Source organism: Lissotriton helveticus, chromosome 6, assembly GCF_964261635.1.
Source record: "Lissotriton helveticus chromosome 6, aLisHel1.1, whole genome shotgun sequence".
In the NCBI taxonomy this organism is placed as follows: Eukaryota; Metazoa; Chordata; class Amphibia; order Caudata; family Salamandridae; genus Lissotriton; species Lissotriton helveticus.
The window spans coordinates 1,099,213,699-1,099,228,908 of record NC_136067.1 but is presented as its reverse complement, the minus strand read 5'-3'; the positions used below and the strand labels follow the sequence as shown (position 1 = coordinate 1,099,228,908).

The window sequence follows — 15,210 nt, the reverse complement described above, 5'->3', positions numbered from 1 at the left end:
TAATAGCCTTATAGCCCTTCGTAGCTGGGCTATACCGGCTATTAAAGTCCCTCTCCCTTGTTAAAGGCCCTCGCCTTCGGCTCGGGCCTTTAACGCTGGAGAGGGATTTTAATAGCCCGTATAGCCATCTACGGCGGGCTATAAGGCTATATTAAAATGGTCCGGCTGCCCTCCCTGACACCAACAGGCATTTCATGGGATGAAGTAGCCTGCATCCACGATATCACAGTAATTGAAGTCCCACCCAGAGACATCCCAGGGTAGGAATTGGTGGATGTGAAGCAGTACAAGTATCCTTATCCACCATTTCCTGCTCCAGCATATCCCTATGGGGGACATTTGTCATTATGAAATGGCAGATATAGGTTGCCAATTCTGACAGAGCACCAGTAAGTGACAAGGATTACATCCAGGATGTTCTTGGAGGGGGAAGGGAAGATGTTTTGATGGCTGCAGATGAGTGGTTATAATGGTGCAGCAAGCAAGGCATCACTTGAGGTGAGTATATTATGCACATTGGGAATATGTGTGCTGCCGAGAAGTGGTTTAGGGAAGGGATAGATGGCTGAACAGTGGTATCTGTCACACTTTGCCCTAAGCAGCCCCTTATATTTTTTAACTAAGGGAAGCTGCCCACTTCGATGCAAGTTCACACACCTCTAGTTGTATCTTAAGAACTGCACATTAAGACTCCTTTACCCAGAAGGTAATTTTGGAGCCCCAATTTAAGCACAATTCTAATAATAATTCAAAATTGTATTAATGCCTGCATGTAGTATTTGAACAGCTTGTGCATGGCTGAAGGTACTGGGAAACTGTACAGGGTCACTCTAAAAGTGATATTACTGCATCATAATATACTGTTCTTTAAAGAGGTGCGCCTTCAACTATTTTCTGAATTGGAGTACATATAGGGCACCTCTAATGGGATGGATATGGGGATGTTGTTCCAGATCCTGGCTGTAGAGAAGAAAAAAGCATTTTGCCTTGTTTTTTCTTTTTTATATTCCTTATTGTGCAGTCTGATGATGCCCTGGATGTTGATGTGTCAAGAGTCACCAGCTGGTTTTCAATATGGTGTGGGCCAGGAATGGGAGTAAGTAAAGTCCTGACAAGATGGGGGTTATAATATCATATTTAATCAAGCCATGAATGTGTTTTGCTGTGACAGCTGGCATGCCCCTATATCACACCAATCTGGAGTCTGGGTGGCCATAGAGCAGGGTATTCCCATCATCCAGATGTGAGAGTATGAAGTGTTGCACTGCAGATCCAAAGTCCCTTTCTGGGAGGAACCGTTTTACTTTCTTAGGTAAGGAGAGCAGGTGCGAGGTCATCTAGGTTTTCCTGGCAATGTGTTCCATTAGCTTGGTGTCCTGGATGAATCCAAGTAGCAAGGCGTTAGATGAAAGCTGGGTTGTAAAGTGTTCAAGAGTCATGTCATTGGGCCAGTTTCTACTGTGCCTTGCTTTTTGTTCTTGGCAAGTGACAGTGATTCTGTCTTGGTGTGGCTGAGCGTAAGGGTGGTGCTAGACACCCAGGTCTGAATGTGATGCAGGCAGTGTTTAAGGCATTAGAAATGTGGTTAATGGGATGTGAATTAGGTTGCATGCATGTGTTGTGAGGATACTATGTGTATGTTTATGTGGTCTGGGTCTAAGTAGGATTGCTGAAATGGGCAGTGTGGGATGCCGAGTGAGCTACATGATTATATCTTACATTGTAGGTTGCAGAAGAACAGTGGTTCATCTCCAAGACCCTTCCTGAATCTTGATCTTGTTGTTGGTTGCTCTCACAAGTGAGTAGATGAAATTCCATCTATGGCAAGTTGAGCTAGAGGCAGATCTTGGACATCTGTACCAGAATTGCAGCAAGTATGACTTTCAAAATTTAGTACGAAGATCAGAAGAGACCCTCAAGGTGACCTAAGAACCGCAACTGCATACAGGTCCGGCTTTAGGGTGCTGCGGCTGGTGAGGCCACAATGGGCGCTGACCGCAGTATATAAGGTACAGCCTTAATATAGAACAGTGTCTCTTATTAACTGTCATCAAAGATCTACATGCAAACTTCATTAAAAAGTTAGGACGTTATGCTTTTTCCCAGTCTTTCATCATCTATTCCTATTCTTGCTAATTCTTATTAGCAGGGTTTTAAGTGGGCCGGGTCCTGACGGTGCTCAGCACTGGCAGTTCTAAAAAGCAGGAGTTGAGATGGGTCCCTATCGGGCTCTCCATTTTTGCCCTCAGCTTCAGTGTGAAAAAATAAATCTCAACTCTGCAGCAGTGCCGCCCTTCACTGCCTCTAATGTAACTTCAAAGAGACTCGTTATAGTACTTTCACAGTCTCGTCATGTCAGAACATGTAACAAGCATTGACAAAGCCAAAAGTCCTGGCTTGATGTAGGTGTAATGCTACTTGTATGATATATCTGGATGCAATGACAAAAGCAGCAAACTACCAGTGGGGTGGTCAAGGAAGCTAAGCAAGGTTTTTTACCTTGCATGTTTTTAAGCCGCACCCTTAATTACATAGGCCACGCCCCTTTGAGAGACCCCCAGATTTTTCCTCCCTCTTAAAGCCCTACTTATTAGTAAAGCCAGCCTTTACCGGTGCTTTGAAACAAATGAAATGTATGTGAGCTAGGGGCCATTTTGCCCGGTGGTAGTCAGTGAACCTGAAGAGGAGGTCATGTGGGGGAGCCAACACCGACTGTCACACCGCGCGCCACCAGCGCTAAAGCTGGCCCTGACTGCATACATACCATGTGGAGCATTTTTTTGTAACTTTGATTTACTTGAACTTGAATCCATCTTTTGCTGAATTATGCGAACTATGCAAAAGATGATGGATTGCTGCGGTGCCTGTAGCAAATCCATACTTACATGGAGAATGCTAAGACTGCAAATCGGCCTTGTGCAAGAAGAAACCCAAAACTGCATTATCTGTCTGTCATAAAAAGAAGAACGTTTAAATATATGTACAGCAAACGTGTTACAAAGCAGTTGCAATCGGCAATGCAGCGTAAGTGCATGTGGTCTGATTTTAATCTGCCCCAGTAAGTGACCGTGAAATCTTGCTTGAAAAGAAGAGATGACTCAGACTTCCTCCAGCAATCCAAGAGGGGGATTAGCGGCGAAAGTGAAGAGAAAGGGACACGTGGGACAGGAAGTGTGTGGGAAAAGGCAGAGAAAGGAAAACGAAGATTCCTGCTTTGAAACTATGAATCACATTCAGAAATCGGAAAGTCATCCATCCTGCAAAACTCAAACCTTTCGTGACGTTTAAAGTTGGGGGTCCCTGGGATTTCGCATCAGAAAAGAAACTGACAAAGATAGGAACACTAATGGGAAGAATAACAGTAGGGTTACTCAACCAGATCAAAATACCACCGATGTGTCAAGGGAAACTCCCTAACATGAGAGGATTCTTGAACGCCCTGGACTTCCAAACCACAAACACTTGTTGTGTTAATGGCTAATTCGAACAAGAAGGAGAACCACATGAAAACCTCAGTTTCCAGAGCAGCAGCACAAGTTTATCTAAGTACAGTGCAAAAAGGAACAGTAGGTCTTGATTGAGAAACAATAGCCAACTTTATGAAAAGTGCTTCATAAAACCATAGAGATAAAGTAAAGGAAGAGAACACAAAATTATCAAATTTGAAATATGTGAATATTTCTAAACAATTATCTGGTTATATGATAACGACATAGGACGCCAAAGTCTGGGATATAGGGCATTGCTTCCTTGATTTTAATGATCACAGACATTAATTCACCATATTCTTATTCAATTATGATCAGTGGACTCCAACACACTGCAGTCTGGAGTTGAATGAAGTAGGGGTGAAGTAGACCATGTGACTGTTGTGAAATCCATCGCCCCTCAGGGATAAAGTGAGTATCAGTATCACGGCGCTCTTTGTTAAGTAACTGTATTTTATGTTCAATCACTGCCAATTCTTGAAGTATTGGGACCATATGTCTAGTATGTTCAGACATGTTGATTCTGCTCATGTGAGTACTTCTACATCCTGCATACATGAGTGGCAGCGATAGCAACCGGGTCACTATATTCTCAGTTTACTCCTAGGGTTGGCTACAGGGAGTGGCAATTCTGAGTGGAAAGCTAGGCACTTGGCATTAGGTTGGCACCACAATGCCTCTATAATCGTGAAATACCACCCCCAGTAGAAAATGCGGTGTGAAATATCCTTACTCCATACATGAGAGCTGTTCTATCGCGATAGGAGCTGATTTCACAGCAGCCATGCGGACATGCCTTGTAACTGTTGCATGCGACTGACTACCTGTCAGCAGGACATGAGTAGGGGACAGTGGCGGCCTTAGGCATGTGCAAGCTGTGCACCTGCAGAGGGCCACCAAACCCCAGGTGCCACCATGCCAATATATATCCTTAATATATTAATCCTCTGGGGATGGATACATATTTGCGTGGCGGCGCCTGGCAGGGATTTGGCGGCCTCCAGCTCTGTTCCACTTCCAAACACCCTGACCCCTCTCTTTACTGGCCTCCGCGCTCCGCCCCGCCCGGACCCCCTCTTCTGGGGCCCGCTACCAACGCTCCCTGCCCAGGGCCACCATGAGCCTAGAGTCGCCCCTGTAGGGGACTACAGATCAGTCAGGAAGATATCCGAATCTCCTCCCTCAAAGGCGGGCGTGCATTTGGAAATGTGTGATAAAGGTACAGTTGTGGACCCATAGTCAACATACGTCAAAACATTAATTATTTTAGTAAGTTGACCCCTGCCTTTGCGTGCTGACAGGTGAACGCCTTACCTTGTATGTTTGCACTTTGTTGATGACTGATGTTAGTGCATGCTTGATTTACAGTGGGGTCAACCTGGGTGAATGTTTGATGGCCTTGCATAACACTGAAGGGAATGTGGGCTTGTGGTAACTGAAACTTTCTAACCCAGCAAGTCTTTGCCATCTAACTGGCTGAATTCTCTACATACTTCCAATACCTACGATAACGTCTATTTTATGAGGAATCCATGTTTTTAAGTACAGTGTTCTGGTAGGAAAGGGAACATTCCTCTCACCGTGATTATCATAAAAGCAATTAGGCAACAGTATGCAAACATTCATACTAAACTACTACAGTTGTGTGTGTGCTATTTGCATATTTGCCATATAAAGGCACATTTGAGCTCATTCATTTTCATGCAAAATATCACATTTTTTTACATAAAATTCCAATGACAGTTACAATACACTACTTTATCATTGGTCTTACAGGCTACATTATAAATGTGTGCGCTCCTGCAGGGCACCACTGTGCACCTGGCTTTATGCATCTGTACTGTCTAAAGCACATACATTTAACTTCTCAATTTCGCTCACTTTGAGCATGATCAGAACCAAAGAGAATTTACGTGTGCACACTGTTTCTGAGATGTGTTGGATGTTTCAAACACTTTGTTGCAAACATAATACCCGTCAGATTGGGTTCTAAGTCTAAATCGAAAGGTTTAGGTTTCACCTGGTGATCCACGTTGCCATGGTTCCAGCACTCATCCAAAAGCATTCTGGTCGTTTTTGATCACTTCATTTGCATCTCTTGGACCTAGATACTAGGTTGCACTAGTTTGTAAAACAATGGACAGTAAATACAAACGTGTTTTCCCTATCAGTACGAAATCTCCTGTCACCTCTAGAAAAGGTAAACGACTAACCAAATTCGCCACAATTTAAACCAGCGGCCTACTTTGTGACCACGGAACTCTGAATTACCTGCGTACAGGTTTCCTTTTTTTGCCAACAGTGTTAAGGGCCGGACTGGCCATAGCTGATGGCCATGGCGTTTCCCCGGTAGGCCGCTAGGGTGGGGGCTGCCAAACAGCTGGATTTATCTCTTTGGCCTCTCTGGGACGAGGAGCTTGGCACATTTCGTGACATCACTTCCTGTCGTGACGTCACTTCCGGTGACGGCGTCCCCCCACTTCTTTTTTTAGGACTTATGCCCTGGCCCCTGGGGTCCGGTTTTGTTACCGGGGGTCGGCAATATCGGCCCCCTGTAACAAAATCGTCCGAAAGCGACCCTCGCAAACTGCTCGGCTGCACCCCCCTCACCCCTGGGGGGCCAGCTGTACAGTTTGTCAGGACCAGTTTCTGTTCCCAGTCCGGCCCTGAAGGTGTTTTACGTGCTGGGTATTCAGGCCAATGCTGGACGCAAAAAAAGTCCCAGAATGCAACATACAGCAACTGAGGATGCCTCACATAGAGAACTGAAAACAACGCAGGCAGCTCTGTCGTCCTATGCATATAAAATATATATCCATTTTGCTCGACTCCATTTCAAGTAGCATTATCTTAAAAGCAGTGGACACCTGGTGCTCTGGGCTCAGCAAAGCTGTTTGCATTCTCCCTGCACTTCAATCAGGCACCAACAAATGCCTCTATATTGTATATGTCATATTCACATACGTTTCCTTATGAGTTATGGGCCACAAATCTGCCAAGCGGCAGCAGGTGCAGTAAGCCTGCTGTAATGAGCATATGAGGGTTGGGGGAGGTAGTGTGAAGATCCTGACCGGATATACCCTGTAAAACCATGCTTTGCATTCAAGCCTGCTCATCTTAGAGCGGACATATGGTAGAGTGGGGAAAAATCCCACCGCCGGCCTGCTCTCACGGTTCATAAATCTCTCTGCGCTTATAACATCCGGCATCTCTCTGCTGAGTGTGCGTTCGTTCATTAACTACTTTCCTGTTCACCACTTTCCTGTTAGCTTTAACTCTTTGTTAATTAAAGGCCTTAGCTACAACAAAGTAACGCAGTGCTGTGCCGCAAGCCATTTGGCTGCGCCGCACTGCGTTACTTTGGAACAAGTGGATGTGTCATATCTACAACTATATGACGGATTCCTTTGCTCTCCCCTGCGCTCGCGAACAATTGGCTGCCACAAGTCGACGCAGGCACCCTTGCACCATGCATGCCTGCGTCACAGTGATGATTTTTTGGTGCAGGAAGGGACACCTTCCTGCACAAAAACCATCACAAGAGGTGTTTTCCTCTTTCTATGGCAGCATGCATAGAAAGAGGAAAAAACTAGGAGAAAAGAAAACATTTCTCCTCGATGCACCTCCCTACGCCTCCCCTGGGAAGCATAGCATGCTGACGCATTTCTAGGTTTATGATTTCTCGTAAATATGGAAATGCTGCAAAATCCATAGGTGTTCCGTGGGAACACCCACAGCAACAACCATGGCAAGCCCCTTTCATGCAAAGTGTTGCATGATAGCTTTACGTGGCCTTGTAAATATCAGGCAGCACACTGTGTTGCCAGTGAGTCACAAAAAGTGACGCACCGGCTGCGAAAGGGGCTTGTAAATATGCCCCACAACACTTTTCTTTATTAACAGCTTTCTATAGCACCACAGGCCCAATGAGGGGCAGAAAGTTGTACACAGAATCAGTTTCTTTCCAGGAGAAACTATAACACAGTATCTAACATATTATGGAATAATATCATACTGCAACATTTAAAATATAATTATATAAAAGATTTACAAATTGGCCAAGACATACCCCTACCAATGTAGGCATGTCGTAGAGTCAAAAGAGCGCACAACGTAAATAATAAACCACTACTAGCTGACTTTCTAAAGGATGGGCCAAACACCCAAGCATGAACAGGTAATGCATTGTAGACCGAGTGGAAAGAGAGACAGGCCCCGCCCTTCCGGTACTCACCCACTCGGAAGTTGTTGGACGTCAAGGTGTCGGCGGCATGGCCGTTCTCGCTGATCAGCGTGGTGGTGTTGCCCTTCTCGCAGCTGTTCTGGCAGTTGCCCTTGGTGCACGTCACTTTGCAGATGCTGGGCGTGAAGACGACCTTGATGCGGCCGGTGTGGTTCACCACTGCGGGCGGGGTGAGGGAGAAGAAGAGAAGCAGACACATCAGTCGGGCATCCACTGACTTCCTTTCCATGTCTAAGCGGCGCAAAGTGCAAGAGGTCTATCTGCAAAGGGTGGATTGCGGCCTATGAGACCAGACGGCGTGGGGTACTTGTGACAGACAAGCCACTGGAGAGGGACCGTGTGTCCCAGAGCGTGCACTCTCTCCTCGGGCAGGCAAAGACCAGCACTGAGGAGTTGACAGCTTAAATAGGCCGCCCGAGCAGGCAGAGGGAGCGCGGAGAGGCTGGCCGCGCACCTACGGGGGAATAAAACCTTTTGGGTCGTCCTACACATATTTGTGCTATTCCTGAAGCCATTGAGTCACCCCGCTGCGGCCCGAGCCCTGGAAATGTTTTAGGCATGCGGCATGTCTGAAAACATCTGTCTCAGATCTCCTGGCACCCCAGCCCGCAATGAGCAAACCCTGTGACGCAGCTGCCTGGACGGCGGTTGCATTTTTTTTCAGTTACTTTTTTTTCACAGCTTGTTGGCAATATTCTTCCCTGTGGGTTTACACAAGTGGATTTTTTTTTTGTATCAAGGCCGAAGTTAAACAAACTAGAAAGCACTTATATGTGAACATGATTTTATTTATGTGTGTTAGGCTGCTTCGGGCCCTTTCGGTGCGTCCCTGCTCTTACCACTGGAAAACATGCGACACGTGACATGGGTTATTCATAATTTGGAAACATTAAACTCTGTATCAATCTATATAATTGAAACTCAGGGAAAAGAACAATCTAGCTATAGCATGGTTATTTCCTGATAGTTCAACTGCAAACGACTTTTCACACCAGCAGTCTGTGAAACGCTTGTTTGGAGAAGTGCACCCTTTCCCTAAAACATCTTTTCTGGATACACAAGATTCAAAGGTAGTTAACACGCAAAGCTAAGGAAAAAGCACTACGAAAGAGAGGATGAGGCAAGGGTGGGGCTGCTGGGTATTTCACACTAGGAAACGGCCTGTGTCACACTGGGAAACGGATGTGCTAGGCGTAGGCTTCCTGTGTCTTCCTCCATCTGTTGTGTTTTAGGTCGAGCCTGTGCATGCGCTGCTCTGTGAGGCATGCTGTATTCAGGTAGCGAATTGGAGCTCTGCCCACTCTCTGCCTGTACTTTTCATTGGCTTGTGTCATTGTCCACTGTAAACTGTGGCTGCTCATTGGTCAAAAGGCTTAGTAGTCCCTCCTTAGAACTGTCTTGTTTCATTTTGTAACCTCCAAAGGCGACACCCTCTGTTAGGTCTGTTGTTACTCGGTAGGCTTTAATTACAGCCTCCGAGCACTATTTTCTCAAATAGCTTTGTCCTGCCTGCTCTTGCACTCTCTCCTGATGCTTTCTTTTATTTTAATAGCACGGCATGCATTTGCAATGCAATAGGTCTCACATTTGCAAGAGTTTAAGCTATTGGCATTGTAAATGACAATGCCTTTTATTTATCTGTTTTAAAAACAACATATAAGTAAAAGGCACTGTCATTTACAATGCCAATAGCTCAAACTCTCGTAAACGCAAGGCCTATTTCATTGAAAATGCTTGTTCCTTCAGTGCTCCTCGATCTACCTGTCCGTCTAGAAAAGAGCGGGAGAGGAGGGCATCCAAAGAACATGAGAGGCACAGCGCGCAGGAGCAGAGCTCTCTGAACAGTGAAGCTGAGAAAGCCATTCTGTCTGGATCTGCAACAGTTGTGTAGCAAAGGTGCAATGAGTACCAAAGCAAGCTAGGAACTTGCCCCTCCCCCACTGTCCCTTAGTTGAGCACTAAAAGGCAATCATAATTGTGGTGCAGAGGGTCCCTCACAACTCTTACCCCCAGTGTCACTGCACCATCTGTACCGTTATTAGCAACACCACATGTCTACAGTGCTATTGTTTAATCCGACAAGTTGTTTCTGGTTATTGGAAACTCTCGCTTCTCCATTTTAGGCCCAATTAGGACTGAAGGTGAATGTTGGTTACACATAGTAAGAATACTGTCTCTCTAAAGTAAATGTTCTCTCCTTAGATTGCCTCACCTAATCTCTCTTTTAGGAAGGGAGGCCCCCAAGCTTCAAATGACACCGTGCAAGCCCATGTCTCCCCCACTAACACCTTGCAATGTCTCTTTTGGCACATGTCATACAATAGACCAATTCCTACTATCCCTACCCTCAACGAATGGACAAGGCTTTCTAGTGTCCTCCTGACACATTGAGCGATATCAGGTGTGGTATTTGGTGTACCAATAGGCTTCCAAGAAGTGCCACCCCAGCCACTATTGGGTGATAATGGCCTCTAATGTTCGCCTTTTGGCTATATGCCATGAAGTTCAGATATCAAACAATATGTGAGCAAATCAGGGACCTGAACCCTTGGTCTTTTCTAGCCCATTAACTAAACCAATTGTAGCAGCAATTTGGCAGAATGCACTTGTTAATGCTTTAAAGTCAGAATTGTTTTTCGTGGATGGAGCACATAACTTCTTGGTTAGGGTCCCCATGAGTAATTCCCATTTACTATCATTATACGTACTCTTCAATGCCAGAAGGAGGGCAATGGAATCCACTGTAAAGCAAAGGTAGCCACTGTGCCAAGCCTAGCCTGTAGAAGCAATTGTCCAACAGTAAGTCTTTACTGTAGACAGCGTTTACATTTCAGAAAGTGGTGTTTAATGGGGATCAGACACATAACTCTGCAGTCAGGGGCTATCAGTCGAATGTGGCACAATGTGAAGATGAATGACCAAGGAAACAGCCGAGAGCATTATTTGGAGTTCTGGAGGGGACAGGAAATCCTCTAATTTCTGGAGGAAACTCTAAACATAGAATAGAAACCACTGGTGGAATGTCCTCTATAACATTTTCCCAATGGTGAGAGAAATTCAGACAGAGGAGACAACTCCATATTTAGAGCTTCTAGAGACTAAGCATTTTCAGGTACCCCCAAACCCGAAATGATGCCCTAAAGGTGCATGTAAACTGTATGTGGTCCATGTCCATGGGTGTCCCCTATTGAATATGCAAGAATGGAACAAAGTACAAAGTAAAGCAAGCCATCACTGCTGAGCAGAGTTTCAGGAGAGCCCCATCTTGAGGCAAAATATATATTAGTGCTCTCTCTAGAATTCAGGTAATAAAATCTGAGGTCAGGGATGTAGTACTCACAGAATAGACACTATCCTACTAGTGCCACTGTTCTGGCCTTGCAATTTAAAGAGTGCTTCAAAATATTTTAGGCCATACCGATCCGTCCATAACATTGAGACAAAATTCAAGTTGTAGACCAGAGATGTGGTACTGTCTGGTTCTGGTTCACTGTACACTGAAGGGTCTCCAACTTTTTCTGACTGAGAGCTACTTATTTTCAATGAAACCCATTGAGAGCTACTAATATTATTAGTGTTGTTTAATTTCAATTTTGTTATATGTATATTAATTCAACCAAGCAAAAGCTTTCACATTTAATAAGAAGGACTGCACAAATGTGAGCTACTCAGAGGTAGCTGGAGAGCTACAGAAGCTCACGAGCTACTGGTTGGAGACCCCTGCGGGATCAGTACCCTTTCAAGGTATAGGTACTTTATGCTAAGAAACGAGAGAAGGGGGTCCTGATCCCTAGGAGAAGGGGCCTCTGAACCATTTGGGATTTTCTGAAAGGGAGGCATTAAGGCAGAATACCACCATCAAGGAATAAATAAAGGAACAACCATCCTGCCACGCAATTATAGGGAGCCTGCAGAAATCCTTACTAATGAGTTAAGGTCACTCGATCACTGAGTTCCGATATATCTAAAATGTATTAAATAAATGCAACCCCCACAAATGGGGCTACAGACCAACTGTTAGAATTTCTCATGGACAGACCCTACTTTCTTGTCTACACGTTATGGGGATATAGCATAATTCAAGCCCCAGACCTCAGGACATAGACCCTGCCCTCATGTGGTCCACCATAAGGTAACAAATCTAGCCCAAGAAACCATGGCGCAAGGACACAGACAAGATGCTCCTATAGATGGAGTAAGCGTACTGTCCTGGACTGCCTGGTTTAAAGGGCATCCTAATCTTAATAGAGACCGTGGATTATCAGCTTTGAGGTGTCAAGTTTTTAGATGAGCATAGTGTGGTATCTGGGCCAATGTTCGAGATGGTGGTCACCAGCATAAATGGAGGACTCTTATAGAATCAAGCGCATATAAAGTAGCCTGGGGTCTGATCTCTAGGGGCTCTGGTGAAGCTAAAGTGGGTTTGCAAATTGTTTTGTCTGCTATGGCAGTAACCACAACTGTTGAACAGGCAACATTGCCTTGCACTGAGGTTATTCACTGCTTGACTTAGGATGTCATTGGACAATTTAAGTTCGTGCAAATGACTTTCAACTTTTAAATGTCAATGCTAAGGCACTGATTAGGAGTGCTTCAGTTAAATACCAATACGGCGGGATGCAGTGTTTACCAGGTGCAGCAAATAACCTAGTTTTCTGAGTTGACATTCTCAAAATAGGGAATTGCAAGCAAAAATAGGTGCTTACTGCACATATTCCCTCAAGTATTGACTTATTCTGCATTTTCCCAACTAAATTTTTGCAGTTTGACCTGTCACAATTTACCAGAGGAAAATTGCTGGCGGAGCAGTAATTACCAAGGTACTCGGGGGGGGTTATTTATGAGCCCTTGCGTCGCTTTTACGCAGCCGGTGCATCACTTTTTGTGATGCACCAGCGGCGTAAAAAATGTGCCTTGTTACACCATATTTACAAATTGACGCATCTAAGTAGATGCGTCACTTTGTAAACCCCTGCGCAACATTATACCTGCGCCAGGTATAATGCACCTGCACCAGGTATAATGCATGCAAGGGGGCGTTCTGAAGCAAGAAAGGGTCATAGAAGGGACGCAGTGAAATCTATAAGATTTCACTGCGCCACTTCTAAGACGCAAATGCGTTAATATCATACGCCTGCCTCATGGCAGGCGTAAGGCTGACAAAGGCACATTTCACATGGAGCTTGCCCATGTGTAATGACCCACTGCTGGAGTTGCGTTACTTTTGTGAGACACTCCAGCAATGCGTCATTTTTGCGCCTACTGATACGTCAGAACTACTGACGTATCTGTAACTCCTTACACCATGATACGTCATACTGTAAATATGACGCATCATTGGTGTCGTATGACGCATCATTGGTGTCGCAAGGAGAGCGCAATGAAAAGTGACGCATAGCTGTTTTCTCGCAGCGATGCGTCCCTTTTCATAAATGAGGCCCTTAGTATTTCCGTCTCTGCGCAAATAGGAACTTGCACAGGGATCAGAATTTTATGACCTACTCATAATTAAGGTTTACGTTTGAACGAGGATTTGTGGGAGTATCTTGTATTTCGTTAAGTGGTTAAGACGTTCGTTTCGAATATGATTTTAATTACAAATAATTCTAGATAGTGATCCTTGACACAGTGCCATCAGTTTCAAATCCATGAAATGATAAGCACATGTGTCTTCAATACAGAAAGGGCAGTATACATTTTTCCACTAGCATTTGGTAATTACAGCTGGCATAAAAATTTTACTCATTGCGGAAAAGGAAAATTCTGCCCAATGGCAAAGTCTACTCTGCTGGGTTAATTACCACTGAAGTAACATTACTACAAGCAGTAAATTCATCACCCTTCTGGTGAAGGATCTACGACCATAAATGTCTGTAAAATGCTACCCCAAAAAAAAATCACAGAAAAGAATTACGGGGCATATTACCTAGCAATAGCGATATTTATCGCTAAGCAGGGTTACCGGGAATAATTTTATCGCCGCGCTACGACGATTTTTATAGCTGAGATACCTTGCTATCATCAAGGTTTATCTCAGAAATGATAAAAATCATTCGAAATGCGTGAATATCGCTGGAAATACAGCGATATTCACACATTATCGTGACAATGCTCTTAGCCATGTTATCCACCTCCCATAGGATAACATGGCTAACAACTGCTCTGGGCAGGTGTTAGCTTTTGGAGATATTCGCGCTTAGCGTGAATATTTCCAAAACTACGCCTTTGTAGGTATTAGGAGATAGCGATGTTAGCGACTGTTTTCAGTCGCTAACATCTTGGCACGCCCACTTTGCATGTCATTAGCGATAATTATCGCTGACATGTAAAGTGGGCCCCTAAATGCCCGCTATCGCCTACAAGCTGTCGCTAACTGGTGTTAGCGACAGCTTGGTAATAGGGCGATAACATTATCACCGCATTAGCGGGAAAAAGTCCCGCTAAAGCGGCGATAATAGCCCTTGGTAATATGCCCCTACCTTTCTGTTCTGATAGGACAAATCGTTAGAACTAGTTGCTACGTCGAGAAATAAAAGTTAGCTGCAGTCACCAACCATTTAAGTAAGGACAGAGCAGTCGTTTGTGGTACATTGGCATTATGCCTGCCCCAACAGTTTACATCTGTTAAGGCAAACATTATAGTTATCGCTAAAAGTACTTTTTTACTTCCTCTGTTGTGGCTAAAAAACATGCCAGTGGTACAAAATTAGTTTTTCTGTGGCTGAATAAGATGCCAGTTGTACGAAATTTGTTTTCTGCCAACGATAAATGTACTCCTACTGGTCTTTACCGCAGAAGATCACATGTAATTACAATACCACAGAGATTGCCAACAGGCAGTGCAGTATCCTCAATTGTGTTAATGTACCATCTGTGGCATTTCTTCTGTAATATGGTCCAACACGACTGTTATTTTTGAAGAAGCTATGGGTGTAGATGGAAAGAATGTAAGTAACTCCTGATATTTTCAAATTGAATCTCTCCTCGTTGTGCCTACACAGCAGTGCCTGATTTTCTGAAAGCAATAATAATAGTAAGTACAGGGACCCAAGGTCTTTCTTAGAAGCCCTCCGACTGTGCTGTCAAATGCTCTAGTTTCCGAGTAACAGAAACAACAGCATTTGGCATCACAGGCGATGTGTAGTCTTGATTTTACTTCATGACTCTTCCTTACCACTACCCCACAGTTCCTCTTTCCTTATCTCATTCTTGCAGGTCCTTTATCATTCCTGATTTCTCAATTTGTCGCTTTTTTCCTCTGTTTCTTACCATCCTTCTTTCCTGTTGTTCCGCCTTTCTCTCTTTTGTTTTGAGTTAAAGGCTGATGACAAATAAGTCCTGGTTCTTAAAACGGAGTTCGGTACCTACAGCGTGTAACCACCGGCACAAATTATGCACTGCACAGTCATCGTGAATCATTTCTTTACATAGTGCATTTTGCTGATAATTGCATTTACTATATTGTCCATGCTGATTTAT

General features: G+C 44.4%; 1 protein-coding gene across 1 annotated transcript in view; it reads right to left on the bottom strand.

The window, feature by feature from the left end:
• The window catches only part of LTBP1 (latent transforming growth factor beta binding protein 1), a 1,223,697-nt gene that overhangs the window by 655,227 nt on the left and 553,260 nt on the right, over positions 1–15,210 (bottom strand). The window contains exon 5 of the mRNA XM_078648754.1: positions 7,723–7,890. Coding sequence (XP_078504880.1) covers positions 7,723–7,890 — 168 coding nt within the window. The remainder of the gene's footprint in view (positions 1–7,722; positions 7,891–15,210) is intronic.